The 13,440-nt window shown below is 34.0% G+C and overlaps 1 protein-coding gene across 1 annotated transcript; it reads left to right on the top strand.

Moving 5' to 3' along the window:
• Positions 1 to 10,798: 10,798 nt before the first annotated feature.
• LOC145090107 (uncharacterized) lies at positions 10,799 to 11,287 on the top strand. Its single transcript, XM_079028450.1, has one exon. The coding sequence runs from the start codon at positions 10,799 to 10,801 to the stop codon at positions 11,285 to 11,287; it is 489 nt and encodes a 162-aa protein (XP_078884576.1).
• The last annotated feature ends 2,153 nt before the right edge of the window (positions 11,288 to 13,440 follow it).

The following is a 13,440-nucleotide window of genomic DNA, read 5'->3' on the forward strand; positions in this document are numbered from 1 at the left end:
TTTTCATATTACTACCTAAGGTGATACGTTTGTTAGTGATAGTACACTAGTAAAATTGGATGAACCTAACAGCTACAAGGAAACCATGGCAGGCCTAGAGTCTGCAAAGTGGAAAGAGGCTATGGACAGCGAGATTCAGTCCATGTATGACAACCAAGTTTGGAATTTGGTTGACAATGTGTTGGGTCGTAAGACGGTCGGGTGCAAGTGGATCTTTAAGAAGAAGACCAACATGGATGGGAAAGTACACACTTATAAGGCCTAATTGGTTGTGAAGGGCTTTAATCAAACTCCCGGAGTTGACTATGATGAGACCTTCTCACAAGTTGCGAAGATAAAGTCTATAAGGGTTATGCTAGCCATAACTATGTTTCATGATTATGAAATATGACAGATGGACGTCAAAACCGCTTTCCTCAATGGGAAGTTGGCTGAGGATGTTTACATGAGTCAGCCAGAGGGTTTTGTCGATGCGAAACACCCTAATAGAGTGTGTAAGCTTGAGAAATCCATTTTTTGATTGAACAAGCATCTCACTGATGGAATCTTTGTTTTGATGAGAAACTCAAAGAGTTTGGCTTCCTACGAAGCGAGGATGAGTCTTGTGTATATGTCAAAGCCAGTGGGAGTATAGTTATCTTTCTCGTATTGTATGTCGATGACATACTGCTCATAGGAAACGACATCCCGACCCTGCAGGAAGTTAAGTCCTGGTTTGGGAAGTTTTTCGCTATGAAGGACCTCGGAGCCAAAGCAATACCAAATTGAGTAATACTAAAAGTCCGAGTACTGAAGCCAAGATGGCAGAGATGAGCCGAGTACCTTATGATTCCGCAGTTGGCTCAATCATGTATGCTATGACTTGTACTCACCCTGATGTGGCTTTCGCTTTGAGCATGGTCAGCAGATATCAAGGGAACCCTGGTAGAGCGCATTGGACCGCAGTGAAGCATATTGTTAAGTACTTTCGGAGGACCAAGGAATGGTTTCTTATCCTTGGTAGGAGTGATGACTTAAGGTTACGAGGGTATAGTGACGCTAGTTTTCAGATAGACCGAGATAATTATCGATCTCAATCAGGCTGGGTCTTTACCCTGAATGGTGGAGCAGTGACTTGGAAAAGTTCCAAGCAAGAAACCATAGCTGATTCAACGTGCGAATCAGAGTACATAGCAGCAAGCGAAGCGTCGAAGGGGGAAATATGGTTGAAGAACTTCATTGGAGACCTTGGAGTTTTGCCAGCGATAAAGAAGCCCATGGAAATTTTCTGTGATAATGAAGGTGTCGTTGCCTTAACCAAGGAACCGAGGGATCATGGCAGATCCAAGCATATCGACAGGAAATATCACTTCATTAGACATCGGGTAGAAGAGGGACTCCTCGTAGTGAAGAGGGTATCATCAGAGGATAACCCAATAGACCCCTTACGAAGGGACTATGTAGGGTTAAGCAGTTGTAGCACTGAATGACGATATTAGTTTAGATTAGATAGTTTTGAAATGTGTAATAGATAAATTGTAATTAACATTTGATGATTAAATAAAGGAGTGTTATTTATAAGTAAAGTTACTGTCTTGTGTTAATTATTTACCTATTGTTTCGCTTTGCATGTTTTGACTTCATGAATAATAAGATTATTCGAACAATCCACAGTCGCTCATACTTTAGAAGTAAGTATGAAATAAGACTGTCATGAATTGGCTTATAGATTGTCTAAAGTGTATTAGACATAGCAAAAGTTTGTTGCAACGTTCATGAGTACTTATGAAATAAGATTTGAGTATTGGAGTTAACCCGCGCTCACTTAAATCACTTCATGGAATTAATCACGAGTAATTGTGAGATGATAATATCATATAATCTTTACACCTAGATATATGGTTTATTGTTTGCAAGTTGGTTGGACATTGATAATGCGTAAACGCATCAGTAACTTGATGTTATAAAACACATTGTTGTGTATGATTTGATGAGTGAATAGTAAATGCATATAAGTCGAAGTTTATCTTTTCCTTTTATCCTAAGAGGCTAAAAGCGATATCTGGGCCCCTCGATGATTTGTTTTGACTTATGTGTCGGGCCCGGTAAGGACTAAGTTGATGTGTTCAATTAAGTTCTAGGTTAGACAAATCAGAGATCGGGAAACAAACTGCTGGACAATAAGTATGACTATGTTCCATGTGATTTTTCGCACGATATCTTGAGAACGGAGGACTATACGATCCCTGATCTAAAGGACGAGTCAGAGTTTGACAACGTCTTTTGAGAGCTACGATTGCTAATCGGATTTTGAAGTCGTACTTGCATTTATAGTTATTAGACTTATCCAAGTGGGAGACTGTTGGATTAGTGTCTAGGTCCATAACTATATTTGGTATGTACTTGACCCGGGTTGTAGCATGGTCCTTTTGGGTTGCCTTTACCAAAGCAACCTGATTGGATGAATAATAGAGAAAGAGGTTATTATGATTTATTAATATATTATATGAATAATATATTAAAAGAGAAATCATATTTGTTTAATTAATATTAGTCAAGAATTAGTTATGAATTAATTTTGTGAACAAAGGAGATTAATTAAACTAAGGGGACTGGAATTGCAATTATACGATAATTGCATTGTGGCCTAAGGAATCCCTAAAGAAAGGGAATTGATGAAATCCTTATGGATAGCCCATAAGATTTCGTCCAAGCAGGGTTTCTGGAAGATTCTCATTGGCTGCTTAGAGCCTAAGCAACTGGATGAGATCTTGGACTAAAACCCTAATTCCTCACCTATAAAAGGAACTCCTAGGCATCTAATTTTTGGCTACCACAACCCTAAGTGTAACGCCTGTGTTTCCGGGCTTGCCATTTTTAGCAATGTAATAGTCTAGGTTAACCTTTGTAACCCGTTTTGAAATAATAAGATTGTATTATTTGAGTATTATGTGTTTTGGTGTTTAATTGCTTAATTATGTGGTTTGATTGATTAAGAATAAAAATAAGCGTCAACATTTAAGTGTAAAATAAACTTAATATCTTTGAATAATGTTGTAGTAGTTGAAACGAGGTTTCCGAATATATATAGAACGCCCAAATCTGACTTCGTATGAGGAAGTTATGATTTATCGAAGTTTCGGCTTAGCGGTGTGCAGCCCGAAATACTCGATTTGAGATCGAGCGGTTTTTAGCCGAAGTAATCTAAACGAGGATCGAAGGTCTCGTTGTTGGTATCAAATCGATAAAAAGTTAGGCGAGAACGGACGTCAAACGAAGAAGTTGTGAATTTATAACGAAATTTTTCTGTCGCGGCCTATTAAAAATAAATAATAAAAATAAAGTCAAAATTAGCCAACGGAGTCTAAACGAAAGTTGTAGAGCGTGGTCTCACCTTCGCGTGGATATAAAGAACATCGAAAACGGAGTTCGTATGCGAAAGTTATGAATTTCTGAAGTATATTAAATATTTTGTAATTAAAATTAATCTTTTAATCCGACATTATCCGAAGACGAGTCACCGGTCCGATCCGACGTACGCCCCGCGTACTCCGAAGAGTGTCGACATTTCGGATGACGCATGCAGTGACGATTTCGGAAGCAGTACGCGCTGCGTACTGCAGTACGCCCCGCGTACTCCGAGGCTCCAGCCTCCTATAAATAGGAACCGAAGGCAGCCGAGTCTTTTGCCAATTTCCTCTCTTCTCTCTCCCGTTTGCATCGTTTTGCGTGCCAGAAATATCCCGAAGCCCCGGTATCATACTCGAGCCCCGAGGCAAGTCCCGAGATGCCGAAGATCCAGAGAAGTGCGGTTCCCGAGCCGAAGCTCTGCCCGCGAGAAGTTCGATTTTTGAAGAGATCTTCCAGATCTGCTGAGGATTACTACTTTTGCAAGTCGTAGTGCTGTCCGATCATCTTCTGATCAAGTGAGTGTGTGGTTACTTTCTTCTAACGCATAATTATGAAGTATTTTATACGGAATACGTATTATGTGTATAATTTTGTGGTTATGTGTGTGAATGTGTATTCACTTTCTTCTAACTCATAGATATGATTTATTCTCTATGAGATATGAGTTATGTGTGTGTGTGCCTCATCCGTTATGTGAAATATGTGTTGATTAAAGCATGCTATACAGGTTTTTAAACTATGTATACAAAATGTATATTTTATCTACTAATATGTTGGGTAGAACATGGGTAGATAGTTGGTGTGCAATAAACAGATGAGAGGCCTCGTTGTTGTTTGATTTAGTCATCTAGCGGAGTTTAGATGACGACCACATACTTTCTAGATAGTCTTGTGGAAACATTAGCAGGTTCGCCACCTGTAGGTGTTAATGAACTTGGGTGTTCATTCGTTGTACTCCATCCCCCTCATGGTTGCCTTATTTGACTTATATTGCTGAGGTACCCCCGAAGCATGTGTTGTCGCCCCGATGAAATATTCTTAGACTAGGTCCCTTATGTTAGTTGTTTTAGGGACATAAAGTGAGAATAACGGGAATGGGTAATTGGGTTATTGTTGGTTGGTGAAAATTAAATATGATTATTTATTGTGGGTTGAAAACCCTATATGCTCACCAGGCTCCCAAGCCTGACCCACTCAGTTTTAATTGTATTACAGGAAGTGGCGCAAGGGCATGAGATGGATGAACCATCAGTTGTTTTGATTACAAGTCTGTATATGTATATATTTGTTGAATGACTTGTAATGTATTCGTTTATGCTTATTGGTCTGTATCGGAACATGACACCCCGAGTTTTGATTATAATGAAAATACATTTCTTTTATGAAATGCTTTGGTAAACATTGTTTTATCATGTTTTGTTTTTGGGAACAAATTCTGCAACCCTTTCAAATCAAAAGGACTTACTCTGAAAATATTTTTAAAGCATAAATGAAAAAACGGTCTTTTCTGGCCGAGATTTTGGGGATGTCACACTAAGAATAGTTCAAGAGCCGAAAATTACCTTTTCCCTCTCTCTCTCTCTTGCCTTCTCCAATTGTTTTGGTGTTTGTGATCTATTCGAGGCACAACATTTGAGGTGTTAAGGTTCTCAAAGGCTCAAGATCTTCAAGCAACAATCAAAGGTAATGTTTCTAACTAGTTTATTACAAATGATTTCGAGTTTTGTGATATGCTAGATTAGGGTTTTGCAAGTCTTGGACAATTATGCATGTACAATTAGAAAAACTAGATCCAAGCATTAGGGTTTGCATGAACACCATAGGAATGTTGTTTTACTCAAAACCCATCACCTTCAATAAGGATGTTCTAGATTTCTAGCCTATGTGACAGATAATCGAGTTGAGGAGAAGAAGATTGTTTATGATGTGTCCATTGTTCGGGAGTATCCCGATGTGTTTCCTGAGGATTTGTTAGGAGTGCCTCCTGAGTGGTAGGTTGAGTTCTGAATTGATTAGATACCGGGTGTGTCTCCAGAGATGCAAGAGTTGTCTACATGGTTGCATGAGTTGTTAGACAAGGGGTTTATCAAACCGAGTAGTATACCATTGGGAGCACCGATCCTTTTTTGTGAAGAATAATGATGGTTCTCATAGGATGTGCATTGATTATCGGGACTTAAACAAGTTGACGGTGAAGAACCATTACCTACTCTCGAGGATCGATGATATGTTTGATCAACTTCAGGGTGCATCTTAGTTCTCTAAGATTGGTTTAAGGTCATGCAACCATTAGATGAGGTTTAGGGATGAGGACACACAGAAGACGACTTTTAGAACTTTTTGTGTTGATTACGAGTTTATGGTGATACCTTTTAGACTCACCAATGCCGCAACAACATTCATGGACCTCATGAACCGAGTGTGTAGAATGATGTTGGATTAGTATGTGATTGTGTTCATTGATGATATTTTGGTCTATTCTAAGACTGAGGAGCAACATGCGGAACACTTGTGAGAGGTTTTGAGGAGGGGCAGGAAAGGAGTGTATGTTTTGGATAGTAAGTCGGTGTTTTTCTTATGCATTTGCATGAAATCCTTAATGTCAAAGGTGCTTTTGATTGGAGAATTTCTAAGGTATTCATCTGAAATTCAGAATCTCTTAGGGTTTGGTTGGTCCTTATCTGGAAGGTCATCTTGCGTATGTTATACCTTCCAAGAGCTGGGGATGGTTTGTACTCGGTTGAGCCGGTTTGATAGATGGTTTGGATGCAACACCAGTGGGTGGTAGTTCGAACCCTAAGTAGGGGAGAACTATGTATTTTGCTTGGAGGATCATTGATCTGTTCAAGTTTGTGGTGTCGTAAGAATGGTTCATAAGGATTTCTGGTGCGGATATGCGGGATTTCTGTCTAAGACTTGGTCAAGCCGGGGGTGTAGAGCAAGTGGCTATCAGATGTATGTATCTAGAAAATATACGAATTCTCTTGTAGCAGTAAGTAACTGATCAAGGAGCTCGTTATGACCATTAGTTCGTTTTTAAGATACCAATGAATAGATAAAGAGGCGCTAGGATTGCTCAGGTTGAGTATCGGTTGTTGGGGGACTTGTCAGCTCGTTGTACGAATTGTTATTTACAGTTTAGATTGGGCATATGTCGATCGGTAAATCAGTTTCAAAGATGGGTATGTTCAACTCTGTGTGGGTTTATATATATATATATATATATATATATATATATATATATATATATATATATATATATATATATATATATATATATATATCTCAAGGTTGCAAAAAACGCTCGACGTTAGCTAGTCGGTAGACTGAGGTCAAGGGATTAATAGGCGGAGATTAATCGGGTACCATTAACTGCTAATTTATTGAATTTTAAGAAATTAAATATGACTAATATCATATCAAAGTTTGTAAATACCAAGAATATGATAACAAAATAGGTTAATATGATTAATACAACACTAATCATGCCTCAAATAGTTTCCATTGAGATAAAAATTCTTCAAAATGTTAAAATTTCATCGTTTTATAATGTTTCACTTATTATGTATGTAAGGATTAATCGCTAGACGCCCTCTAATCGGTCGAGTGGCGCCTAGGGATTAATCGGAGATTAATCGGGACCTAGTCAGGATTTTTACAACAGTGATATATATATATATATATATATATATATATATATATATATGTGTGTGTGTGTGTGTGTGTGTGTGTGTGTGTGTGAGAGTGAGACAATAAAGAAAACCACACATTACACACTAAATTTTTCTTTACGTCAAAATTTGGTTTTTTAAAAATCAAAACCCATATTTTTGTTCTTTCCTAAAACCTACAAACACTTTAGTCTTTAAAACCCTATATAAAAAACAATTAATTTTTAGATGGATGTGATTTTCTACCATTTCTATTTTTTTTTTTTTTTTTTTGTATTTTGTGATTTATTTTGTTAAACATTTATTTATCATAAATGTATACAAAAATATATTGTGATGTATAAAAAAATTAATTGTGCTTTATATATATATATATATATATATATATATATATATATATATATATATATATATATATAATATAGACATTTCAGATTTAAATATTTCAATATATAATTCTTTTGTATTTTATGATTCATTTTCTTAAACATTTATTCATCATAAATGTATACAAAAATGAATTTTGATAAATAAAAAATCAATTGTTATATATATATATATATATATATATATATATATATATATATATATATATATATATATATATATATATATATATATATATCAAAGTATACATTTCAAAAATTAATATTTCAAAAAAAATCAAAAGGTTTTCTACAAAAATCAACTAAATCATATAGACTAGATTAATGATCAAAATTTAGACATTCATTATTAAAGTTGGTAAGTTCATAGTTTGCAAAGACCAATTGGTTATTATATCATTGTCTGATCTATGATAACAATTCAACGTAAGATAGTTAAAATATATATATTAGTTTTAGTATTCATCTTAAGTTAGAATATTTTAACTAAGTATTTCGATGGTAAGGAATATAATTATAATAATATAAAATATAAAAACTCTTAAATACCAATAAAAATCAAAACTTACAAATGATTGTTACCCAAATAGAACAAATTAGAATGATTGAGTTTCATGAATTAAATCAAATATTGCAAACATAAACATTCAAAAAAAATATATTGATAAATCAAAGAAACCAAGTATAAATCTATATATCCTTAAAATATTTATCTTTATAGTTATTGTCCGTAACGGGGTTCAAGATAAATTCATATTTTAAACCTTATTTATTAAAAACTACCATGAGTTTTCAACTTATCTATTAAATAGTACACCATAAAATGTTTGTAACTAATAACACATAAATAGTAAATTAACTGCGATGTTAAATTTAGTGTTGGTTAGTCTTATTGTCATTTAACTTATTTATACTTAAATATATAATAAATAAGATCATTCAAGTAACATGATTCAAGTTAAGTAATTATACTTTTACCATAAGAATTTGATATTTGTATTTATTAACTTCCACAAATTAATGTAGAACATCTAAGTTATTTGATGTTCTTTTTTAATGTTTAATAGTAAGCACGATAATATATTGTAAACTATAATAAAAAAAAGTAAAAAGAAATAAATAAGTATATTTTATTAAACATCAGCATCTCATATATAGAAAGTTATAATATTGTTTTAAGTAATCCATATACTATTATATATAACATATTTGTATCATCTTTTAGCTTTTTTTTTCTTAATGTTAATCATTCATAAAATGATTGTAATATATTATTTATTTATATAAAGTTTTTGTGATATTAAACGTTCAATTTATGGTACTTCTTAAGGTAGCATGTTAACTATTAATATGTAATCAACTAAACTTTTAATGAATAAATACAGTGAAACATATAATTATTTATATTTTTTATTATTTGTCAATTAATATTACTTGTATATCTCTTATTATTATAATATTACTTGTATATCTCTTATTATTGTGACCTTCTTTTTCATGTGGTTGAAGATAAATATGACACTTCAATCATTATACCTTATTTTTTTTATAAAGATATTGAACGTCTTTATTAATTTAATTATAATACTAAATTTCTAATTTCCACCCTTTCATACTTAATTTTTTGAATAGATGTTTTTTACAAAATGTAGTTTTTAATTTAAATAACAGCATGAATACTTGAAGAAAATATTAAAATAAAATTTAACTTTAACTAAAAACTATATATAAAAGGGTATTTGTCTTGCTTAATTTTTCCATCCTCACAAAACTCACTAAAAATGGACAATAAAATCCATATGAAAATGGATGGATCCGACACAATCAATGTTTAAAGTTGATTTGTCGAGCTAGAGTTTCTGTTGAAGTTATGGTGGAGTTCGGAAAGTCGAAGTATGGTTGTGTAAAAAAACCCCATTTCAACCGAAAGAACAAAAACGTTGAATAAGATTGAAAGATAGTAGAACACGATTAAAATTTTGATAAGAGTTTAGTGAAATTCAGTCCACATACCAAAATCTCTATAACTCACAAAATATTAGCATATTGCAATATGCAAAAACCTGATACATTTGCTGAAATTTCTAGAATGAATGTTTTCACGATTTTATGAATAATATGATAGTTCGGGATATCACTTTAATCATAAAAATTAAATTGTTACTTAATGTAGTTTCAGATGACATTTTCACAAAATATATGACTTTTTTTTTATGAATATTAAAAATATACTTATTTTATTACATCACCCTTATTTGTGTGGTTATTCTTTATTTTAATGCCATAGGAGATAATGAATTATGTCACTGAATCCGTCACAGAATTTGGTAATGCTTTGAAGTCGATTATAAATTATGCCACCATATTACTCGAGTCCAAGTTCATTCAATGCTAATATCAAGTAAGTTTTTTTTTTTAAAAAAAAGCAATTAGAACTATAATACTATATAATCCACGTTGTCTTTCCTATTTTCTTTTAATTTTGCTTTACACATGTTTAAATGAGTTGTTAATTTCAAGAGAAATATTTTTTTTACTATACGTGATAACCATATATTATATGGGTTAATTTAAAAAAAAATAAATATAAAGATCAAAATTCACGTTAAAGAAAATTTAGAAACCAGTGAAAAAGGGTAAAATTAGAAAGTTGGATAAATATTATTGTGTAAAACCGAAGAAAAGTAAAAAAAAAATCATAAAATTCCAAAAGAAAAAACTAAGTTTTTCTTGACAATATTTTAATTTTTTTTAGTTGATTGATATGGGTAAACGGTGTATGATTTCGACGAAGTTATTACATCCAAGTTCACATATACATATAATTAATATATCCATTTTTTTTTTTGTATATGTGATGTTCAATTTGTAAAACAAATGTTAAGAGTACCCGATTAAGACTACTCGGTATAGGGACAAAAACGTCATTATCGGCCAATGTGGCACACAAAAACGCCGTTATAATAACGGAAACACCCCCATCTCCCGTTATGGTATCCCATGTTATAACGTCAACGAATTGCAACGCCATTTCCAACCAATCAATGGCTTTTTCTGCTTTTCTTCACCTCAAGGGGTTGAGTAAATGGAACCCCACCCACAACAAAAGTGGAGGAGATTAAGAAAACTTTTTGTTGAGATATTGTTTCCTTATTCCACAAGTTTTCTTATTGCCTAAGTATTTTAGTTCTTCATTATCTTGGTTTGGATTCCATTTAGGATTCTTGTTCACCCTATAAGTATAGGCATTGCAATTATTTGTTTTCTTAATTAATACAATCAATTTTCATTCTCAAAATATATTATGGTATTAGAGCAAACCTGGGAATAAAATCTAGTTTGTTCTAAATAATGATTGGTAAAAATTTCGGCTCCAAGAAAGAGACGTCGATCATAGACATCTCATCTCCATACTTTCTTGCTCCTGTCGATCGTCCAAGACAAAACTTCGTTGGCGATAATCTACTACGAGATGGAAACTATAGTGATTGGAAAAGCGAGATGACGAACGCGTTGTTCGCTAAGAACAAGATAGGGTTCGTAGATGGATCTATGCCAACGCACGTTAATGATTCTCCACATCTGATGAACTGGAAGCGTTGCAATGCCATGGTACATAGATGGCTCATAAGTTCCATGGATAAAGAAATCAAAGGTAACTTTAAATACACCATCACTACCTTCGACATATGGATCGATTTTGAAGAAAGGTTCGATAAAGAAAGCGCCCCAAGGGCTCATGAGCTCAGACGCACCATTACTACCATTCGCCAAGAAGGGATGACTTTCTCTACGTATTACACCAAATTAAGGAGTGTTTGGATGAAATCCAGTCGATAAGTCAATTACCAATGTGTAAATGTCAAGGCTGCAAATGTGATATCTTCAAAGAGTTCACAAAATTACGTGATAAGGAACGACTTTATGATTTCTTGATAGGCCTCAACGACGAGTTCAACACAATTAAGACACAAATTTTGAGCACTGATCCACTTCCTGCTCTTGGAGCAGCCTATTATCTTAGGTGTGAAGATGAACAACAACGCCTCATCGGGACTACTCGACACGCCACATGAGAATTCGTTGCCTTCCAAGCTAACAGAAGAAACCTTAATCGACAACTGAAAAAGACCAATTCTCAATTAAACAACATAAGAGATGACCGTGACAAAAAGAACAATGACAGGTAGTGTAACCACTATCAAAAGGTGGGTCATACTCTGGATGGTTGTTTTGAGATAATAGGATATCCGGATGTAACACCCCGACTCCAGAGGTTTGAAGATTTAGAGGCTTGGAACAAGAATAAGCATGTAGATCTAGTATCGACATCGTGTTGGCATCCAGTTGAAGGTAACAAGTCTTTACCTTGGCTTTCCATTTCTTAGATCTCATCTTATGTTGGTATATGGGCATTTTTGGTGCAATAGGGGGTCATTCTCGGGTTTGAACATGTCATGAGAACGTGGTCTTTGATCTGGACTCCCCTAGGCCCTCATGAACATAAAGTTCTCGACTTTATCTAGCCCTAGCCCTTTTCCATGATCAAAACCTCTTCCTAAGGCTAGTTTTGAGTGTTTTAGCTTATTGAAGCGTTGCATGCACGTAAAGTTAGCAACTTTACGTGATAACTACACCCTAGGAGCCTATATCTACAATTGGAGCATTGGTTCCGCTTAAAAGCGTCTGAATGAGAAAATGACTGAAGGAACTCGACGAGTTGCATAGGCAACTCGACAAGTTAGATGAGGGTTTCCCGCTTTCTGGATTTTGCATGAACTCAAAGAGTTAACAAGATGAATCGACGAGTTGGTTAGGGTTTTTCCCGATATTCTGGATAATGCATGGACTCGACGAGTTACTTGGTAACTCAGCGAGTTGACTGGGATTTTCGCGACTTTCTGAGTTCTGAAGGAACTCGACGAGTCTATAAGTTGCACTCGATGAGTTGGGTCAACATGGACTGTTGGCCTTGACCGTTGACATTGACTTTAACCAAGGGTTGACCAATTTGACTTCTGAGGGTATTTTGGTAATTTGGGAATTTATGGAATTGGATCAATACGGTGTATGCTTTCCCACATAGAGATGTTATGCTTTGAAGATCTTATGCACCACACTTGTAGAAGATGCAAGTTTCTGATTCACATTTTGCCGTCACTATTACGTATCTCAGAGGATCCAAGTTCCAATCACATACTCATGGTGTTCAAGTTTTCCACATGCGTTCTGAAATCGATCTCGCCACTACTATCCCAGGGGAGTCTATTCTTTTTCTCCCTTTTATTGCTTTTAAATTATTTTATGCATACAATGAGGGCGTTGTATGTAATAAGCGTGGCGTAGGGGGTCGAAAACATAAATTACTATAAATTTCTAGGAAATTTAAAAACTTAGAAATTTATTTGAAATAATAATCTAAAATTTGAATTTATTGATAATTAAAACTTAAGTTGCTAGTGTTACGTAGGATGATCCAATGCGAGCTCAAATGTTTAATTGAGCCAACATATGTTATAGTATCTTTGTGGCTTCCCAAGTCCTAGTGAAAAGTCATGAGATATGAAAGATAATATGGTAGTTTATATGGCATAATAAGTTTTATAGCATGTACCTGAAATCTATCCAGGAGAGCTTATGTAGTCATTGCACTTAGACTAATATCTCTAACCAATAAAGGTTGAAGTTAAGCTCCCTTGCTTAAGCATGTAGGATTTGAGTGAAAAAACTAATTTATATATATATATATATATATATATATATATATATATATATATGTATATATATATATATGTATATATATATAAAGAGAGAGAGAGAGAGAGAGAGAGAGAGAGAAATTACCAAAAAGTTAGAATTTTGGAGCTATCAAAGTATGAAGATTAAAAGATCAAAATCCTGAAGAATCAAAAATTAAAGATACCAAAAATCAAACAATAAAGGTGTTGAATTCAAAAAAATCAAAGAGCATATATCAAAGAAGTGAAGAATTC

This window comes from Lactuca serriola, chromosome 2 (assembly GCF_051521515.1).
Source record: "Lactuca serriola cultivar US96UC23 chromosome 2, Lser_US96UC23_V15, whole genome shotgun sequence".
NCBI classification, from domain to species: Eukaryota; Viridiplantae; Streptophyta; class Magnoliopsida; order Asterales; family Asteraceae; genus Lactuca; species Lactuca serriola.